Here is a 20,351-nt window from a genome sequence, read left to right as displayed (position 1 = left end):
CGGTACTATTCCTCTGTCCTGCCACTCAGTGGAACCTCTCAATTTGGAGACTAGCATATCATAGTTTTTTTTTTTATTGTATGGATGTTTTGCTTGCATGTATGTCTGCAAATCTGGTACTTTGAGGAGGCCAGAAGAGAATGTTGGTTCCTCTGGAACTAGAGTTACAGATGCCTGTGTACATGAACACAGGTCCTTTGTGTCTTAGCCACTAAGCCATCTCTCCAGCCCTTAGTTTATTTTTTTAAGAATATAATTCCCTGTTTGACTAGTCTGCTGATTTTCAAATGTTTTTCCAATTTTCATCTCATTGTCTTTGTCTGTTTGGAGACAGGCTAGCCTTGAATTTGTGCAATCTTCCTGCCTCTGCCTCCTGATTACAGGTTTATAGGATTGCAGCCACCACACCCCCCTCCCTGTATTCTACTTCCTAGGAGATGTCCTCACTTCTAACTGTTGAACCTTGTATTAAAACTTTATTCCTGCAATTACATTTTAAAGTGCCAAAGGCTTTCCTTGTGTGTCAACGTCTCTTTTATTGCAGTTAGCTGGTCAAGGATTGGCTTCCAGGAAGAAGAATCAACTTTTCCACTGTGACAGGAAAGGAGGACAGATGTGGGTGAAAGACACCACGTAGATGAGGTGGCAGGGAGGTGCAAGTTTTGTTTCCTGGGATGTAGATGGTGAGGCCATACAGGAGATGATGAAAGCGGTAATGGTATAGGAGGCTTGAGGAACATGTAAAGGAGAGCTGGAGCCAAGCTCCCTAAGGCCCAGCTACCCTTAGAGAACCATGGGAGTTCAATTCACAGATGCCTGAGGCCATCAGTCTACCTTGACATCAGTCTGTCTGTCCAGTCTGGCAAGTTCCTGCTCCAGAGGAGGAGGCTGAGTCTTGGACAGCTCCATAGTTAGGATTCTCCTAGTCAAGTGGTTTGGAAGGGCAGTCGGGCAAAGGAATGAAAGATTTTGAAGAGATGACTACAATGAGCCCATGACATTCCTATCATGTTTCTACCCACATGCACACTCTGGTAACTGTAGAGTTGAGCCCTCCAGATTGACATTTCTGCACCAGAAAGCTTCATGCTAATTTTAAAACTGGAGGAGCCACTGAATTCTCTGGCCTTGACCATTTATATAAAATGTCAAGCTATCAGGCCCTGGGAGTTCTTATTTACATTTTTTAATTAAAGAAATTAGGTATGCATATGCTTATTTGTTTGTGGATGGGTGAGTGAACTGTACACATGTAGTCAGAGGAAAAAAAACAAAAACCAAAACCTGTGTTAGTCCTGAGGCCTCAGGCCTCATCAAGCAGGCTAGATGAACTGGCCAGTAAACTTTCAGGAACTTGAACTTAGATCTTCAGCTTGCTAGGTAGGCATTTTATTGACTGAATCATCTCTCCAGCCCTGTGGTTTATACTTTTTTTTTAAAAGTGGAGATTTATTTATTCAACAGATATTTATTGAATACATACTTTTCTCTGCCTAACAGTGATTTTATGTGTTTTCCTTGCACGTATATCTGTGCGATGTGTGCATGCCTGGTGACTGAAGGGCCAGAAAAGGCTGTCAGATCCCCTAGAACTGGAGTTACAGTTGTGAGTTGCCATGTGGGTGCTGGGAATTAAATCTGGGTCTTCTGCAAGAGCAGTCAGTATTCTTAACCACTGAGCCATCTCTCCAGCCCCAGTTGATTATACTTTTAAGACAAGCAGGTGTATAGTCATTAAACGGTTATCTGATCTTTTTTTTTCTTTCCTTTGTTTGTTTTTGAGACAAGGTTTCTCCGTGCAACAGCTCTGACTATCCTGGAACTTGCTTTGTAGACCAGGCTAGCCTTGAACTCACAGAGATCTGCCTGCCTCTGCCTCTCGAATACTAGGATTAAAGGCGTGCGCCACCACGGAGTGGCTCTTTCTTCTTCTTAGAGCTAGCATCTCATGTATCTCAGACTAGCCTCAAACTCACCATGTAGCAAAATGGCCTTCAGCTTCTCATCTTCTTGTCTCCATCTCCCCAGTGCTGGAATTGCAAGGGGACACCCACAGACCAGCTTCATGTGGTGTTGGGGATCAATCTTGGGCTTCCTGTGTGCTAGACAAGCATTCTACTGAACAGCTCTGCCCTCAGCTAACATCAAATCCCATAGCTCCATATCTGGAATCTGGAGCTCTTGGAATCATCAGGGCTCTTATAACCTTCAGTACCCCGGCCTCTCCTGCTCTGCTGCCTGCAACACAGATAAACTCTCTCTTAGCCTAGTTCTACTTCATACCTGCAGCTTTCCTTGGTGGACACCCCACAGCCCTCAAAAATCCTGGTGTCTTCATTGTAATTTGGGGTCCACACTTTTAGATTCATATAATGGTGATCAGGCCCTCCTTTCAAAGAACCTGCCCTACAGCACTTTGCCCAGCCTCAGTAGCTTTCAGGAATCTTGGAGCAAGCTTTCATGACCCTACCTCTCTCTCTCTCTCTCTCTCTCTCTCTCTCTCTCTCTCTCTCTCTCTCTCTCTGTTTTGTTTTGTTTGGAGACAGGGTTTCTTTATGTAGTTTTGGTGCCTGTCCTGGATCTCGATCTATAGACCAGGCTGGCCTCGAACTCACCGAGATCCACCTGGCTCTGTCTCCTGAGTGCTGGGATTAAAGGCGTGTGCCTCTGCCACCTGGCTCACTCTTACATCTCTTACGCTTGCAAAACCAATGCCATGTGGATGATCCTGCCAAGTTCCCCTGTCAGCCTGAGATACAGTCTGGCCTACTTTTACCACAACCTCTGTACACCTTGGTGGCTGACTCTGAGGACACTTTCCTAGGCAGGTGTTTCTAAGCATGGAATCCCTTCAACAGTGTTCTCCATTTGGCTTTCTCCTTTCAATACATTTTTATTTTTATAAAATGGATCTATTAAAGTATAAAATTCAGATTCTCTCTTTTTTTTTTTTTGGTTTTTCGTGACAGGGTTTCTCTGGGTAGTTTTGGTGCCTGTCCTGGATCTCGATCTGTAGACCAGGCTAGCCTTGAACTCACAGAGATCCACTTGGCTCTGCCTCCCAAGTGCTGGAATTAAAGGCGTGTGCCACCACTGCCTGGCAAAATTCAGATTCTTTAGGACAGTGGTTCTTAACCATTCTAATGCTGTGACCCTTTAATACAGTTCCTCATATTGTGGTAACTCCCAATCATAAAATTATTTTCATTGCTACTTCATAACTATAATTTTCTACTTAGTTATGAATCGCAATGTAAATATCTGTGTTTTCTGATTGTCATAGGCAACCCCTGTGAAAGGGTCTTTTGAATCACGAAGGGGGTTGCGATACACAGGTTGAGAACCACTGCTCTAGGACCTCTACCTAGCAGCAGAGGGAAGAATTGGGCTCCTCAGACATTGCAGCACTGATGTTCGCCTGTGTGTTCTGGGCATTTCACCACAAAAAGAGACACAGACTCTGGCTACAGACTGTTCAATGATTTGAATTTATTTGTGTTGTTACAATACACAGACAAATCATACTGCATTTTCTTTGTAATGTTTCCTCCCTCAAGAGTCACTTTAGTTTAAACCAGAGGATTTTCTTTAAGAATGTACGCGCGCAGCCGGGCGGTGGTGGCGCACGCCTTTAATCCCAGCACTCGGGAGGCAGAGCCAGGCAGATCTCTGTGAGTTCGAGGCCAGCCTGGGCTACCAAGTGAGTCCCAGGAAAGGCGCAAAGCTACACAGAGAAACCCTGTCTCGAAAAACCAAAAAAAAAAAAAAAAAAAAAGAATGTACGCGCGCACAGACACAGACACACATAGACACACACACACACACACACACACACAACCACACACACACACACACCAAGAACAAAAATGTAACCCCATCACAGTGCATGTAAACGAAGGTAGAAACAGGCTTCATTTTCAAACTCTGGAACCATTCTCTCTGTCTTAGAAATTAAACAGAGAGTTCATCCCTGTCTCAGGCCAGGGCTGGGCCGAGGCTGGACAAGCCTGCTGGGGACAAAGTGTAAGTGGTTCATGTTACACAGGGTGCCAGAAACAGCCACCCACTCCCTCTCCTCCTGTGCTCCCGGGTCAAGGTGCAACAGTCTCATCTGGGGACCCAGCGGGTAGTGGGATGGTCAGAAGGCAGATTTCTTTTGATTTCTTTAGGATTTGCTTTCTTTCCAAAGAGTCTGACATTAGTGCAGAAGAGCTGAGGCCTCAGAGTCGGGAGGCCTGCGAGTCCTCTTCTCCAAGGCCGTTAGTCCATCTGGCCTTTCCCACAGGCAGAGCTGCATGGCAAAGGCTGCTGCCCCCCTCCTTGGGAGCTGTGTGGTCTCACAGCACCAGCCAGGAACACAGAACATGTGCTGCCTTCTCAGACTGGTCAGCGACACCACGGACTGAAGACCAGAAGGTGGCAGGTTCCACAGCAACCCAGACAGCTGAGATAGCAGAGACTCCCAGCAAAGGGGCAATGATGTCACATCTGTCAACCTAACCCTCCCTCCCCCTTGGCTGCTCTTGCCGGGTGTCATCCCAGAAAGGTTCTGCTCAGAGTTACCCTTGAGGGCTGAAAGGGAAAGGTAACCTGAGGCTCTGTCCACCCCAGCTGGATGTTAAATGGCTATCTCCCAGAAGCTGTCTGGACTAGGGAGGGGAGGTCCCCAAAGGGCTGAAACAGGAAATCAACAGAACTTTTGATTTCTCACTTCTGAGGAAATAATAAAGCTTCATAGCTTAACAATAGCCCTTAATATTCCCAACACTGTACCTCATACCTGCACCTGACAGAAACTGCTGAGTGACCAACATGTACGTACACACACACATACTCACACACATACACCACATGACTTACAAGTGTACTGGACTGGGAGATGACCCTGCTCTTCAGCCTGCAGGCCCACCTCAGCACCAGATGAAGCTTGGCACTGGCTTCCACGTATGGGCAGAGTGGCTCCTGCTGGGCTCTGGTGCTCCCCACTTTGGCTGGGAGGCGTGTTTGGCAGTAATTGAGTAGAGACTGAACTTCCACTTGGACAGAAAGGTCCAAGTCCCAGAGGCCCAGCAGGGACCCAGTTGGCAGTGAGAGACAGTTGGGGAGAGTGGCAAGAAGGGCATAAGAGACCAGAGAGTTCAAAGACAGGAGAGGAACCCTTCCAACTCTCTGCTGTAGGTGGTCTTTGTTAGACTCCAGGGCAAAATGAGAAATGTTTAAGGGACAGGGTGAATGTGATGTCACAGGGGTTGTGTGCTACACAGTGCTACACTCTCCGGGCAGGAGGCTGGACTGGCATGTGTAATATCTTGGCTGAGAGCCACAGACACAGCTAGGATGCTGCTGCCACCATGCTGTCTGGAGCTACCCCTCAGGCCAAAGACTGCAGTGTGCCTGACATCCTAGTCCGACTGCCTATCAGCCCAGACTGCATCTTCCCGACACCCAGCAGACTGTATCTGCTGGTGTGTAGGCAGCATCAGAGAACCTGGGCTCCATTTGTTTTAACATAAACTCTAACTCTCTGCTCCCTCTGCTGGAACTAAGCCCCGGAACTGGCTGCTCCACTGCTGAGTGGTGGTCGGGAAGGTGCCTTAGCTCTGGCTCTCTGCCTAGAGGTAAAAGGGGAAAGACAGCCAGAGGCTCCCAGTGGGAAGCGCTCCTATTTCCGAGACTTACACATCTATAGGAGAAGAGCCATGGGGTCTGGCTGGACCATGACGGGGGCTGCCCAAGAACCGGGCAGCAGAGGAAGGGTGCACAGCCAACAGCAGAAAGGGAGGAGGCACCTTTTATGTGTAAATATGTATGCCAAAGTCATGGTCACTTCTTCGTAGGAGGAGAGGGGCCGAGAAGAAAGCACAAAGAGATGCCCCAAAGGACCCAGGTCTGAGCAGAGGATGCCTACTGGACCCAGCTCCTCCTAACTCCTAAGAACCAAGGTGGTTGAAGACGCAGGCTGTCCTCGCCAGGATGCCTGCATTCCTTTCTGTCATCAGGCCTCAGTTCCGTCACACCCTCACTGGGGCAAACCGGAGACAAATGGACTCCAGGACTGAGGGCCTAGACTCCCTTGCCCAGGCTCCTCTGCTCCCAAACACCTTCTGGGAAGGGCCAGGCCTAGTCAGACCGAGAGGACAGGGGTGGGGAGCACCGTCTGAGGAGGGAGCCCGGCCAGGGTGGGAGGAGGGCCCACCTGGCCAGTCACTTAAAGGTGTCGTCAGTGTTTTTGAACATGAGAATGGCGTTATAGATCTTCAAGGCTGGGCCCAGCTTGACACTCATGATCTTCACAATGTCCGCCTGTGTCAGCAAAAGGAAGGCCTCGCCGTCAATCATCTGAGGGGGCGGGAGAGGGAGGAGGAAATCGGAGGAGGAGGAAAGGGTGGGCAGGGGGGAAAGGTGGGTATGGGGAGGGGAGAAGGGGCATGTGGCAGGTGGAAAAGGAAGGAGGGGGCGGGGCAAAGAGAAAGGACAAGGGAGGGAAAAAGGAGAAAAGGAAGACAGCCATGGGGATGGAGAAGGAAAGCAGGATAGCCTGGCTCCCCTGTCAGACACACAGAGTTTCCCTTTCTCTTTCTGCTGACTGTGCTGTGTCAGTATCTATACTGGAAAATCCTCTCTGAAGCCCTTATAGACAGTAGCTTCGAGAAACCAGCTGCCGCTATACAGTTGTGGGGCTTCGTACTTAGAAAAAACGTGGAGCTCCTTGTTTGGAAGTTATTAGGAACTTAGTGACAGCTGAGCACAAAGCCCAGCGCCAGGTTCTTTTAAGCACAGGGCCCAGGGAGGCTGCACAGGAAACCAGGCAGGCTTGTGGTCGAAGCTGTTTCATCCATGAGTCATCCGCTTCAAAAATGCTGCCTGGACTCATTTTGCTACCTGGCTAACAGCCTCCATATCTACACATGTGATCTAGCATTTGTGAAATGCCTAAAGTCAAAACAAAGCAAACAAAGACAAGAGAAACCCGATCACAGCCCTGTGGGACCCCACCAGTCATCTGAGTGCTACTGATGGCAAGCAGGGCAGACACCGCACTTTGAGGGCTACGGCGTGGGGTGCACTGCTACCTCCGACCTATTCCTGCCCCCAAAGCAGAGAGATAGAGAACACTTGAATCTAACGAAGCCTTTGGATCTGATTTCTAGTTTAAATTTTTTCCTATTACAATCATTTATTTTGTGTATGTATGGGTGTGGGTGTGCATGTGGATGTGTGTATGTCCCTACATGCATGTGGGAGCCAGAGAACAATTTTTGGGAGTCAGCTCTCTCCTTCCATCATGTGAGTCCCGGGGCTCAAACTGAGGTCTCTAGGCCTGGTGTCAAGCACTTTCACCCACTTAGACAACTTGCTAGTCCTGACTTCTAGACTTTTAAAATGTCACAAGAAAAAATAAAATGAAAAGGAAGAAAAAAAAAGGGTACTATCCTAGAATGGAAGATATTTAAGGGCTATATAACACCTGAAATAATTTATGTGGGCCTCACTTGGCTCCAGAAGGATTTTTAAAAATGCTCTGAGGTAACAGGAAATGCAGATACGGGCAGGGTGTGGATGACCTGAGGAGCTACCACTGATTGCTGGCGCAATAACAACACTGTATAAAAAGTCACGAGTCCCAGTACTCAGGGGTGAAACATGATGGTGCTTGTAATTTAACTCAAACGACCTCATCTCAAGCCAGACAAAGTAAGTGTGTGACCGGCTGCTAAGTGCACATTCCAGTCAAGGAGGAGAAGAGTTAGTCGTGAGGAGGGAGTGAGATGAAGAAAATGGAGGAAGGAGGCTGTATGGAGGTGGACTCAAGTACACACAATTCAGAAAGCGTGTGGTGTTAGATGTTCATGTCAGTCAGTTCATCTGGAGAGGGTGGGGCAGAAGGCATAGTTACCGAGCAGCGGCAAAGAACAGCCTTAGCATGCAAGAAGACCTGTACACAGTCCTCAGCACCAAAACCAAACCAAACCAAACCCCAAACAAACAAAAGTTAAAACAATAAGCCACCCAGGGAGCAGGAGATAGGTAGGTGCATTTGCTCCATGCTGGTCAGAAGGTTCTAGAAACTGGAGTCCAGCTGGACACCCAAAGAAGCACAAATAAGATCAGCAACATAGCGGGCAAGACCAGCACCCAGACCAGAAGAGGTGGACTGCGCTGGGTCTAAAGAAATCCTTTTGTTTTATGGGGAACAGCTTTAGGCAGCTGAGACCACGCTGTGCTGGTGCAGGGGAATGATTTTATTGTTTTGGAAGGAAGACTTAAACACATGCAAGGGCTCCTTCCAGTTTCAAACTCTACAAATTAAGAGAGACATGAATAAAGTTCTTTATTTAAGTGCAACTGTGCACAAAAGGTCAGACTACCATTTATAGAGGTCTCCCCCATATGGGGCTTGGGGTATAGTGGTGGGATTTCTATATGACTCTATAATGTTGCTAGACAGATGTACACACATGCCAGTGAGATGATCATGTAGCTGTACTGTAGTGAAGACTCACTCCTTATTTCCAAAGTTCACACTGACCTGCAAGGCAGCCCTGAGCGTACTTGCTCTACCTCCATCCTAACAACAGTAGGATGCATGCTCAGAGATGAGCTGCTCAAATCGGGAGAGCTAGGAGTCCAGCCTTCAAACCCGGCATTCTCCTCCCTATAACTCACAGCTTCATGTCTTTCTGCCGCAAGCCGCAAAAATATACAAAGTAGGATTTCAGCTGATTACGACAAAGCTAATACCTGGAAGAAGCCAAGGGCCTTTCAGAGGTCAAGCTGAGGCTCAAGGAGCCTTGGTGATATTTGGCTTTTGATTATCAGTTGTTTCCTGCTATGAGTTTCTTGTGTGCTGTTGTAGCTTTTCCATCATTTATTGGGCACCATTTCCCCTCTACTCAAGGAATATTTAGATAACCTGCGCTGACAGCTATGCACGGCCAGAACCCCAGTTCAAGCCTCCCTGTAATTATCATCATTGGCAGCATCCGGCCAGGACCATCCCCAGACGGAGGAAAGTACCTTATCAGAGATACCTCTGTACTCTCTAAGAACAGACTTAAGCATCCAGACTACCTGTTTGAGAAGGCCTGGCGGATGTGCCAATTAAGCTTAACTACTGCCTTTCCCAAATCTTTCCTCTAGTTCCAGATCTCCCTTTAACTATCACCAAAGGCATCTAGCTGTACACAGGTTGCCTAGCAACCAAGAACACCTTCTTCCACCCTGCAGAAAAAATGGCAGATAGCTTGGACAGATAGGAGCCACAGGTAAAAAGAAGGCCGTTTTATTTTCTCCCATTGACCTAGCAACTTACAGATTCTTAACATTTTCTACCAATCACATTTAAGATTATAGTTGAGCATATAAGATCCCTCTTCTTAGATATTACCTGAATTTAGCCTTTAGTTAATTCATTAGTCACTTCCCTTTGGGGTTGCAAATGATAATTAACAATTACTGCCCCTCTATGTGATTCTTATCACCCCTCCGTTTGACCCTGGAAGCCTGGTAGTCACTGCCTGAGGAAAATTCTTATCTACCTTTATTGACCCCAGAGAACTCAAGCCTGGTGACCTTGCTCGACCAGGGGATTGCTATTGCTTGGGTTTATAACTGGACTCCTGAGAGACTTGGGGAGGACAGAGAGATGGAGAAAGGAGAGGGATAAGGAGGATTTTGACCAGAGAGTACATGTGGACGAGATGGAAGATGAGGAAGAGTCAGATGGGGAAGTACTAGCTGGGTAAGAACAAGATGAGAAGGACTTAGATGAGGCAGCGTTAGGACGAGAGAATTAAGATAGAACTTAGAGGGAGCAGTAAATAAATACATAGAGAAATCAGGCAAGAAAGGAGCTAGGCACGAGAACAGAACTGAAGCTGTGTAAATAGGATGTTATGCCAGAGGAATTAAAGCAAGTGGACTATAGAGCTCGGTGTGCTGAGATTTTATTTCCCAAAAATAGTCCTCGCTGTTCGTAGTTTCTCTCCCGAGCCCCTGGGAAGTATTAATATTAAGGCTGGTCCCTCTAATATTATACAAGATTCCTCTTCCTATAACTCACAGCTTCATGTCTTTCCTAAGCGCTTGGGTGTTGACTTCAGTGTGTTAGGATCTCTGCAGCAAATACCTACACCTATGCCCCCACTATCTGCTTTGGGCTCAGTGGTATGCAGGGATGTAGCTCAGTAGTGGAATACCTGCTCAGCCTGGCTGAAGCTGTGTCCGCTCCCCAGTACTGTGAAATGCTTCAACTCAAACAGCCCTGGGCAGAGAGCACAAGAGCAAACGGATTCCTTCTTCAGGATACATTTTCCTTCCCAAAGGGGATCTGAACATAGTATCCCCAAGCCAGGCCACAGTCCCTACAAGATTTCTCCCATGGACATGGGTGACTATGATTGGTCTTGCCTTAGAAGGCATCAGAGGTCCCTCTTGGGCTCAGGTAATGCTGGTGGGGGTAATGGCTTCCTGTCATCTCAATGGCAGTGACTTTGTCTCTGTCGCTCTGCCCTTGTACCTTACCTCATCTTTGAAGAGGCGAGCTTGGTCCTCGGAGCCCGTCAAGGTCTGAACGAAGCCAAAGACCTTGGGAATCAAAGGAGATATGTTGATCAGGGGACGGGATCTAGGGGAAGGGTGAGTCTACATACATGGTCTCGGTACTACATGGACCGTGCCAGGAGTTTCTCTCTTATCAGCCTTAGGAAATCCTCATGTCTTTGTATGGTGGTACCCGAGGGACGGTCCCCTGTTCCTTAAAGCACGCCTGTCCTGCTAGATTCCCAGCTTGACTTACAGGACACACCCTCTCTATCCACCACAAGAGGCCTGCTTTGGTCAGCCTAGCTGTGCAGCTACAGGGACGGTGGATAGGAGGGATGAACACAAGGTTGGAGGCTGTTAGGAGTGGTATGAGGCTCCATCTGAGGTGGCCCTGGCCTTAGCCCCCTGTGCGGGTGTGGTTTAGAGGGAGTCTGAGGGCAGGAAGAAGAAGGGGAGGAGGCTAAGGAAGAACTCCGTACCTCTTCAATGGTCCACTTGGAGACCGTGGAGGCCGAGATGCCCGCCACTCCTGGCAAGAGCTTGCAATGCTGCTCCCAGCACATGGAGAATGAGCGGTCAGGTTGGGTTGACAAGGTGGACATGAAGAGGGACTGGTGCACTACACTGGGAGGAAGGGCTAGAAAGCAGAAGCAGAACATGATGGGGTCACTCGGGTGACCTGGCATGCTGCTGGTCTAACGGGTTGCTTGCTCACAGACTCCAGCATTGTCTGGAGCCACCCCCAGCACTCTGGGCCTCATGCTCTCTTGGAGCTGCTGGCATGAAACAGGCCCTAAAGTTAAAAAAAGTTCATCCCTGACATTGATGATGAGTTCTGTGTCCCACATGAAGTTCTTTTGGACTCTGACCAACTCTCTTCAACTAGGGTGTTTCTGGGCCCAGAAAATGAGTTCTTATCAGATCTCCAGCCATGGGCTGCCTATCACTTTGCTTTCTGATCTGCTCAGGAATTCCTGGTTCCATGGGTCAGGTGACTGACGCCACTCTGCTTGGCTTCCTCTTTAGCAGGCCTGGCATTCATCCCTTGGACTTTACTCAATTCAGCTGCTGACAACCTGGCCCCATCTTCTGCAGTGGGCCCGGGGGCCTCAGGCAGCTTGGCCACTCTCCTGGGGGCCTACTCTGCCTCGGTCCATAGTTCAGGCTAATCGCTCTTTTTCAGCACTTTCTGGATGCAGAATGCAGCACTTCCAGTGCCATCCTCTCTGTGGCAGCCCCGGCTTGCTACGGACCATCCTGCCCCATCTCACTCCCTAAGCCTCAGCTTCGTGGCTTCTTCAGCTCCTCGTATCTCCACCCCGGGCCTCTGGGATTCTACTACAGTCCCACCATCACTCCGCTGCAGCCTCTGCATCTCACCTCATGCCTGTGCATTGTTCACCTAAGCATCACCTAGGGGCTGTTCCTTTTGACTGCTGACCAGCTCCGGCTGTAACCCAGTGGCTGTGCCTCCCCTACCTGGCCATACTTTAGGTTCTCATCCTTGCAAACCCATTTTTGATACCCCAGGTCCTATCTTACTCCTCAGAGCAGAGCCAGACTCTTGTGCATAGTCACAACATTTTATTTAACCATCTATCCACACAGTTAGAAGGTTCTTCCAAAGAGGTGACCCTTGTGGGATCTGGGCAATGAGCAAAGCCAAGGGCCGGGTGGTGTTCCCTGATGGAACGGTCACATGCACATCTAGACCTACACTGAGATCTGCCACAGATGTGTGAGGAGTCTCCTCTAGAAGGGTCAGCCAGAGCCAGTGTCCCTTCTTGGGTAAAATCTTGCTGGTACAGCAGAGAGCCCTCTATGGAGATGAGAGGCCTGAGCTGTCCCTGAGGTGCCTCAGGGGGCCTGGATGAGGCCTGAGCCCTTTTCCTCTTCTTTGGGACATAGCTGCAACCCCTGGGAAGACTGACTTCTAGGCTGGAGAGATGGCTTAGTAGGTAAAGGTACTTAAGGTATTGGCCGTGCAAGCCTGAGAACTTGAATTACATTCCCAAATCCATATAAAGGTAGGAAGAGAGAACTGACCCTACAAAGTTGTCCTCTGACCTCCACGTGTACACCACGGCACCTCTCTCTCTCTCTCTCTCTCTCTCTCTCTCTCTCTCTCTCTCTCTCTCTCTCTCTCTCTCCAACATTTGGTCAGAAGGTGCCCTCTGGTGGATAGAGGAGCTGACCAATGCACCATGGTAGACAGAAGAGGGGCCTGCAACAGCCTGTCCCTGAGATAGCCTCCTAGGAGGACCCAGATGTCAGCCAAGATGCTTGCCATTCAGGACTGAGGCTACAAGAACTGCCTTCTGTTTCCATCAGGAGGAAACAGTAATGAGAGAAGCCAGAGAGAGTCTTCCAGGCATGAGCTTCCAACTGGTGTGCACTTGTGCTGAACACTTTACCCAGACACACCATGCAGTGAGCTCTTGTTATTATCAGCATCTGACTGAGGACACCAGGCTCAGGGAATCTGGTGTAAGACACCAGGGATGCTCACACAAGACAGACCAGCAAGGGTGCAAGCAAACAGTGGTCTGTGAGCCAGGGAGAAAGGCCCGAGAAGATACCAATCCAGACACCTTGCCTGCACCTCCAGAACTGTGAGAAATGAATGCCTGCTCTTCAGGCCACCCAGTCTGTGGCATTTTGTTATGGAAATCCATGCAAATGAATCCAAGGAAATGGGTATGGACATGGCATTAGGGTGTAGTGCTTTAAGCCTAAAGCCACGTGTGGTGACATTCTGTGTACCCAAATAAATTTGCCTGAAGATCAGAGGACAGAACAAGCCACTAGATTAAACATAGAGGCCAGGCAGTGGTGGCACACACCTTTAATCCTAGCACTCGGGAGGCAGAGATCCACTTGGATCTCTGTGAGTTCAAAGCCACCCTGGACTATACGAGATTGACTCAGTCTAGGAGAGAAAACAGAGCCAGGCAGTGGTGGCACACACCTTTAATACCAGTACTGGGAAGCACACATGCCTTTAATCCCAGGAAGTGATGGCTGGACAGAGAAAGGTATATGAGGCATGAGGAGACAGGAACTAAAGGCTTTTCAGCAGAAGTGTCTCTTTCAGTTAGAAGCTTTTTTGGCTGAAGCCTTTTCGCAGAGGAAGCTCATGCGGCTAGAGGACTATTGGCCGAGGCCTTTTCAGACTGAGGAGTTGGCGAGGTGAGATGTGGCGGTGGCTTGCTTTGTCTCTCTGATCTTTCAGCATTTACCAATATCTGGCTCTGAGTTTTTTATTATAAGACCTTTAGAAATTGGAACAACAGCCTTGTGGCAGAAATCAGGTCCAAGTTTGAATTCCAGCTCAACCGCTCACAAGGTGAATGACCCTGAGCAAATGATTTCGCCTCTGAACCTCCCATTCCTCCTTAGTTAGATACAGTGCAGGAGGCTGGTGAGCTAGAGAGGGCAATTGTCAAGCGCTCGCCACAGTGCCTGGCTACCATCATCACTTCAGCCATTGACTCTCAAAAGGTGGATTTTATCCATGTTTTCAAGTGAGGAAAGTGACTTGCTCAAGGACACACAACTGACAGCCATGGTCTCCTGAGGAAGTCTAGAATCACAGAAGAACAGAGCAGGGCCATTGCTCCACCTTGTGGAAATCTAGCCCCCGCCCCTCTTTTCCACAGACTCCTAGCAAGCTCTTAGGACCAGAAGCCCAGAAGCCACGGCCACTCAAGGCCTCATCCTGTGCTCGTCCTACCAAAGGTTCTCAAGCAGCAGCTTCCTTTCTGACTGCTCTCGCCCTGGTGCCCTGGTGTCTGATCCCATCCATCACAGGGCACTCAGTGTGCCCACTTGAGGACCGTGCAAGGGGACCTGCACTCACCTTGGAAATCTTCTTGTGGACTCTTGTGATACTTTGGAGGGCGTCCAATCCTGGAGAGAGAGGGACCAGGGCCGCAGCAGAGGATCAGTGGCTGGCCCAAGAGGACACGAGGCCCCACACCCGTGAAGCCCAGGACCTGACTCCCTGGCCTCCGCACCGGCCTTGATGGCGGGGCTTCTTCCTTGGGGACAAATTAGGCAGGTTCTTCTTCCTGGCTGCGGTCTCCGAGTCGGACAGCTCTGCTTTCAGCCGGCTCTGGTTCCTCTCGGCCAGCGGGCAGCCAGAGAGGCAATGGTGAGCTGTGAACTTGCCTGTGACATGGCCGGAGCCGTCACAGCCAGGAGTGGGGCACTTCCTGGGGAGATGAAGGCTTTCGGTTGGGTGGACCTGCTTGTCTCTACAGAGCCCTCCCTGACCTAGGCCCTGTTTAGGTCCTGGGGAATGCTGATGGGTCTCACTCAACAGCTGTAAAAGACTCTGCCTGAACCACACCTGCTTAACTCTGGGCCTCAGCTGTTACTTTACTTACCGCTGATGAAAGCTGTATTTGGAGGGCTTTGTGTGGGGCGGGCTCCTGTGGCTGAGAGGGGGGCAGCCCCCAGGTGAGACAGAGCTGGATTCTCTGGGTCCTACAGGGGCGAAAGAGAAGTCAGCATGGAGTCTTGGAGATAGGGGAACAGGACAGAGAAGGGACAGTTTCCAGGGGGGGAGGGGGGGGTCAGCGCTTGGGACTAGTTCCTTGGAGACCAGGCCCTAAGCCAAGCTGTGCCCAGTCCTGCCATTGGGTATCAGCTATCAAGGGGGAAGGAAGGTTTGGCTTTTGTATACTTTACTGGGACCTGTGGGCATGCCTTGGTTTAGTGTAGCAGGAAGTCCTGGGGGCGGAGCAGGGGGATAGGCATCCCAGGCTCACTGTGGGCACTGGAGCCCTGGGAGGGTTGTCAGAGATTAGTCGAAAAGGAAAGAGCAGTGTCCTGAGAGTACACACGGAGAGGAGGCTCCAGGGGATGTCCTGTTTTGGAGCACCAGCCGGCGGGGTGGATGTCCGGGTGGTCAGCATCAATCCAGAAGTCATAGCTGTGACTCCAGCCTTCAAAGTGGAGCTGGGAAAGAAAGGCCCTTGGGGGTCAAGTGTTGTTCTTGGAGCCCAGCTCAGTCAGGAGGTCCTCTGGGCTCCGAGGTGCCCTCTATGCCTAGGCCAAGGTCTTGGAGAAGACTAATACAGGGGCCATCTACACAGTAACTGCTCTTAGCCACGTGTTATCATCTCCATTAAGTCCTTGCGTAGGACAAGGATAATTAGACCCATTTTACAGGTGCTAAGATTAAGGCTTGTAGAGGAAAAGGGACCCTTCTAAGCCCACAACAGTGAATCACAGATAAGGAAAAAATGAGATCTGGGGTCTTCAGCTTCCTATTTCATGCCATGCCTTTGACCTCTAAGCATTCTACAGAATTCCTGTCCCACTGACCTGTCCACTCCCCCAGGCCTAGAGTCCCAGAGCCACCTTTATCCGATGGTCCTCCACATCTTCCACGCTGGCTACCCGAATCAGTGCTGGGTTCCTGCGGTCTACAGCCTCCAGCTTCATGTTGACCAAGAAGCTGTGAGGGGGTCTCTGTGGGGAGATAGATGCTTTCAGGATAAGGCCCAGTTCTGAAGAGCTGAGGCTCCAAGAAGAGAGCCGCAAGGGAGACTATGTCTTGGCCAAGGCCCTCCTCTGGCTTACTGACAGGATCACATCTTCCTAAGCTCAGCTCTGGAGAAGGCAAGAGACAACTTACCACTTTGAAGGCCCAAGTAGGCACAGCTGAGGTCCCAGTTTCTTCTAGATATTTCTCCCAGCAGAAGCTATCAGGGTCTGGATAGTCTGGAAAAGAGAGTGAGAGCAATATCTGAGCCAGCCAGGTGGCTGAGGGAACTCTCTGTCTCCAGTTGGGATCAAGAATATGGAGTGGTAGTGCCCACCTTTAATTCTAGCACTTGGGAGGCAGTGGCAGGAGGATCTCTGTGAGTTTGAGGCCAGCCTGGTCTACAAAGCCAGTTTCAAGACAGCCAGAGCTACACAGAAAGACCCTGTCTCGGAAAACAACAGCAACAAAACAAACAAAAGAACACAGAGGGGGCAGAGACTCTTGGAGAAGAAACTTCCCCCATGTGACCACAATTAGACGCTTGCATTATATCCTGGGGCAGATAGGTCCATCCTGGTGAGAACCAAGCACATAAGACCTCAAGAGCTCAGGACTGTTGGAATCCTAGCTCCCATCACATATGACCCGATTGCCCTTACTTAGTCTTATCCAAACCTCTGCTACATTTGGGCCAGTGGTAGTCCCAAGAGGAAGGATATATGTCCTTTGCTTGAGACCCCTGCATGCTTGAGGTAGCTATCTAACTTTCTTTTCCTAAACCTCAAAGTGTCAAGGCTCCTAACTGTTCCCTGCTCTGATCCCAGAGGGCCTGCTAATGAGGTACAGGGAACATGTCTAACACGCTAAGAGACCAGGAGGGTGTGAGAGACAGGCCTGGGAAAGGTGCATGCTCAGGCAGCAGCCTCACCTTGTGGAGGGGTCAGGGGCTTTCCTTGCTTCTGGCACCAGCCTACCGGGTGGATGTAGGGGCTGCTGGGATCACACCTGAAACCCAAGAGTGTGTCATTGTCCCAGGAGAAGTGGGGAGGACTGAGTCTGCTGTCCCCACAGCATGGCACCAGGGACTTCCTCAGTCTTCTTGGTGAGAGGGAGATGAGTGACTAACATTGGGTCAGAAAACTGCCACATTAACTGCAAACTCTATCACATCATAATAGCTAATGAAGATCTATGGGGCGTGTGGGTGCATATCTTAACCGGGTATTTCCTGATGAAATAGGAAAAACTGAGTTATGCAACCTGGTACTCAGCTCAGATCCACAGGGCAGCTCACTACCCGCCCACCCCAAATCTGGACTAATAGCTGAAGAACTGGGTGGGGCCACATGGTGTCTGAGGTCCTAGCGGGGATGCTTCCTGCTCCTGGTGCCTCTTCCCCTGCAGGTCCCAGTACCAGTAGTCATAAGTGTCATCCCAGTCGTCAAAGTGCACCAGGAAACGGCCGTCCACCACATCAGTCACACTGGCCACACAGACGAGGGATGGGTTCATGCGGTCCACAGCCTCCAGCTTCATGCCCACCTGGAAGCCCACGGGTGGAGAGCTCTAGGAGTAAGAAGAGGGCTGTCACAGGCAAGGCCAGGGTGGCTGGAGCTAGCCCAGAGCCACTGGCAAATGCAGGAGCCGGTGGGGGTGTGGGCATACATGGATGGCCTGGGAGTGGGAAATGGGCATAAGGGAGAAACAGGCTGGGAATGAGGGTTGACTGGGCCCCTCAGGGACTTCTGTCCTCCAAGTGCTATGTATTTACTGAGGACAAGTCTTCCCTACCCGGACAAGCCTTGCCAGCCTTGCCTGAGGCAGCTGGGGCAGTAGTGGGGTGGTAGGGAACGAAGTGATGTTCCACCCCTGAAGGGGGGTACAGAGTGGGAGGGACTAGTACTGGCTGGGTAGTCACCACAGCAGGCAGACGCTTCAGAAGACAGCACCTCCTCATCTCTACATGCCTAAGATAGTTATTCTCCTCTCAGAAGTGACATCCGTGACCCAGAACACAGTGCCAGTTAATGGCAGGGCCAGAAGTCAAATAGTTGACTTAAAAAAATCTGCATTTCCTGTCACTAGGAGGTGGGCCCCTATTAATCACCTGTTAACCCCAAATATAGTCTCTGGAGCCAGACAGGAATGGGAGAGTAACTATTCCTGTGAACAGCATAACGGAGTCCCTGGCCCTTGAATATGATCGGGGGGTGAGGGACACTCTATTACTAAGCTGCACATCCAGCTCCCAGTGTGGAAGTATTTTCAATGGGAGCTCCGTATCTCTCAGACCCTTTGCTTGGGATTATGGGATACTTAACTCTTCAAGCTGCCACCTGCCTCTGAACAGATTAAAAACAGGAGGTGAGCTCGGGGGACTGTTAGCAGACAAAAAGGGAAAGGCTGCCAGAATAGGCATTGACCTTAGACCAATGAGCCGCAGAGTAAACCAAAACAAGAACATGTGAGACGTGACAGGTTAATGTCCAGGCTGCCCCAGTCAGCTAGAGCCTCTGGGGCCCAGATGGCGGAGAATTCTGCAGCAGCAGAGAATGCTAGGGTTTGTGTGTCCCCCGAAGGGTCCTGTGCTGGAATAAGAGACTGAATCCTTATTTAAAGAAGAGGAAGCAGGCTGGAGAGATGGCTCAGTGATTAAGAGTGCTTGCTGCTCGACTGTAAGGACTGGAGTTCAGATCCCAGCACCCATGACCTGCAAATGTTCTAACTTCGGCTCCAGGTTCTGATGCCCTCTTCTGGGCTCTGCAGCACATAGGCACTGGCATGTGCACATGTGCACACACACACACACACACACACACACACACACACACACACACACACTCATAAAATAAATCGTAAAAAGAAATAAAGCTTGAGCTAGGCAGAGGTGGTGCACACCTTTAGAGGCAGGAGGATCTCTGAGTTCAAGGCCAGCCTGGTCTACAGAGTGAGTTCCAGGACAGTCAAGGGCTATCCAGAGAGACCCTGTCTCAAAAAAAAAGCAAAGAGGAAAAAGAAAAAAAGCAAGCACGCTTGTGCTTAAATCCCTCTGACTTCCTGTGATCTCTTCCATACAGGCCTTCACCAGTGTGGGGTCATCTGCCAGGAAGTCTCCTCAGAGCTTCGACAGAAAGGGTTGCCTAATCATGGACTTCCTGCTTCTAAAGCTGCAGGGTAAAATAAGCTCTTTTCTTTCTGTATTAGTCAGGTTTAGATACTTTGTTATAGCAACAAAATGAATGAGGACTGCTGAGATGGTTCAGGGGGTGGAGGCACCTGCCATCAAGCCAAACTATCTGAGTTTGAATCCCTGGATCCACACGGTGGAAGTGGAAAACCCACTCCAAGTTGTCCTCTGACCTACTCCAGGAGTGCTATGTGGCATGTGCATCACACACACAAAATAAATTAAAAAAAAAAGTAATTTAAAAGAAAATGGATGGAGGGAAGATGGAAGGAGGAAACAGGAATGTATAACCAGCATCCCCCATTTGGGCTTTGGCCTTTCCCCAGACATGCCTCTGGAGCCAGAAGAGACCAGATAGAGCTGAGCAGTCGCTCCATTGTGCCTCGTCAGATCCCCTGGGCGGGCTGCAGTGACTTTGGCCTGAGGGTGATGTTCACTTTTACTTGGATACTCACGTGGCCTTGGCTTGCAAACAGATGCTTGGGGGCTGCCTGAGCTCTCGTGCTGCGCAGGTACTGGCTCCAGCTGAACTCTTCTGCCTTGTAACCTGGGCCCCTCGGGGGAATGAACAGAGCGCTGTGCAGAGGCTGGGCCAAGGTGAGGGCCCCAGTAATGAAGCAGAAACAGGCAGGACCCTAAACCCTCGGGGCCCTTCTGCTGAAGGAAGACAGGACCTGGTGAATACTCAAAGGGTTTAGAAGCCTCAGAGTGGAGCTGTATCAGAATGGGACAGAAACTGACCAAACTTTTGTTTTGTTTTGTTTTTAATAAAAAAACAAAACATGTGGGATGCAGGGTGACCTGAAGGGAGTAAGGAACGGGTCCGGGGACTCACTGCCTTCCATGGACCAACCCAGGGAGGTCTTACCTTTGGGAGGCTGCAGCTTGTGTCCAGTCTTCTCAGACCAGCCAGCAGGATGAATGTCAGGGGAGTTGGCATTGACCCAGAAGTCGTGGCACTCAGAATACCCATCAAAGTGCAGGCGCAGCCGGAAGCCACACACCTGGCCATGAAAACAATCAGAGGCACGTCAGTGCCATCAGATGCCACCTTCTTCCCACTCCTTCCCTTCTCCTGGTCCAGCCCGCAATCTCAGGATCCAACGCTAGCAGGTGCCCTGAGTG

At 50.0% G+C, this 20,351-nt stretch overlaps 1 protein-coding gene across 10 annotated transcripts in view; it reads right to left on the bottom strand.

Moving 5' to 3' along the window:
* Positions 1 to 3,469: 3,469 nt before the first annotated feature.
* The window catches only part of L3mbtl1 (L3MBTL histone methyl-lysine binding protein 1), a 43,880-nt gene continuing 26,998 nt past the window's right edge, over positions 3,470 to 20,351 (bottom strand). For 8 of the 10 annotated variants that reach the window (XM_052726383.1, XM_052726382.1, XM_052726385.1 and 5 more), the window contains 13 exons: positions 20,095 to 20,230; positions 19,682 to 19,773; positions 17,454 to 17,605; positions 16,968 to 17,044; positions 16,190 to 16,275; positions 15,913 to 16,023; positions 15,393 to 15,507; positions 14,934 to 15,033; positions 14,562 to 14,759; positions 14,405 to 14,454; positions 11,025 to 11,182; positions 10,525 to 10,587; positions 3,470 to 6,339 (listed from right to left, as the gene is read on the bottom strand). In XM_052726383.1, the coding sequence (XP_052582343.1) occupies positions 6,205 to 6,339; positions 10,525 to 10,587; positions 11,025 to 11,182; positions 14,405 to 14,454; positions 14,562 to 14,759; positions 14,934 to 15,033; positions 15,393 to 15,507; positions 15,913 to 16,023; positions 16,190 to 16,275; positions 16,968 to 17,044; positions 17,454 to 17,605; positions 19,682 to 19,773; positions 20,095 to 20,230 (1,473 nt within the window). In that variant the 3' untranslated portion in view covers positions 3,470 to 6,204. The remainder of the gene's footprint in view (positions 6,340 to 10,524; positions 10,588 to 11,024; positions 11,183 to 14,404; positions 14,455 to 14,561; positions 14,760 to 14,933; positions 15,034 to 15,392; positions 15,508 to 15,912; positions 16,024 to 16,189; positions 16,276 to 16,967; positions 17,045 to 17,453; positions 17,606 to 19,681; positions 19,774 to 20,094; positions 20,231 to 20,351) is intronic. The other 2 variants (XM_052726386.1, XM_052726387.1) reach the window with 2 other exon arrangements.

Source organism: Peromyscus californicus, unplaced genomic scaffold, assembly GCF_007827085.1.
Source record: "Peromyscus californicus insignis strain IS unplaced genomic scaffold, ASM782708v3 Scaffold_7__1_contigs__length_154581171, whole genome shotgun sequence".
Taxonomy (NCBI): domain Eukaryota; kingdom Metazoa; phylum Chordata; class Mammalia; order Rodentia; family Cricetidae; genus Peromyscus; species Peromyscus californicus.
This window is presented reverse-complemented; position numbering and strand designations above follow the sequence as displayed.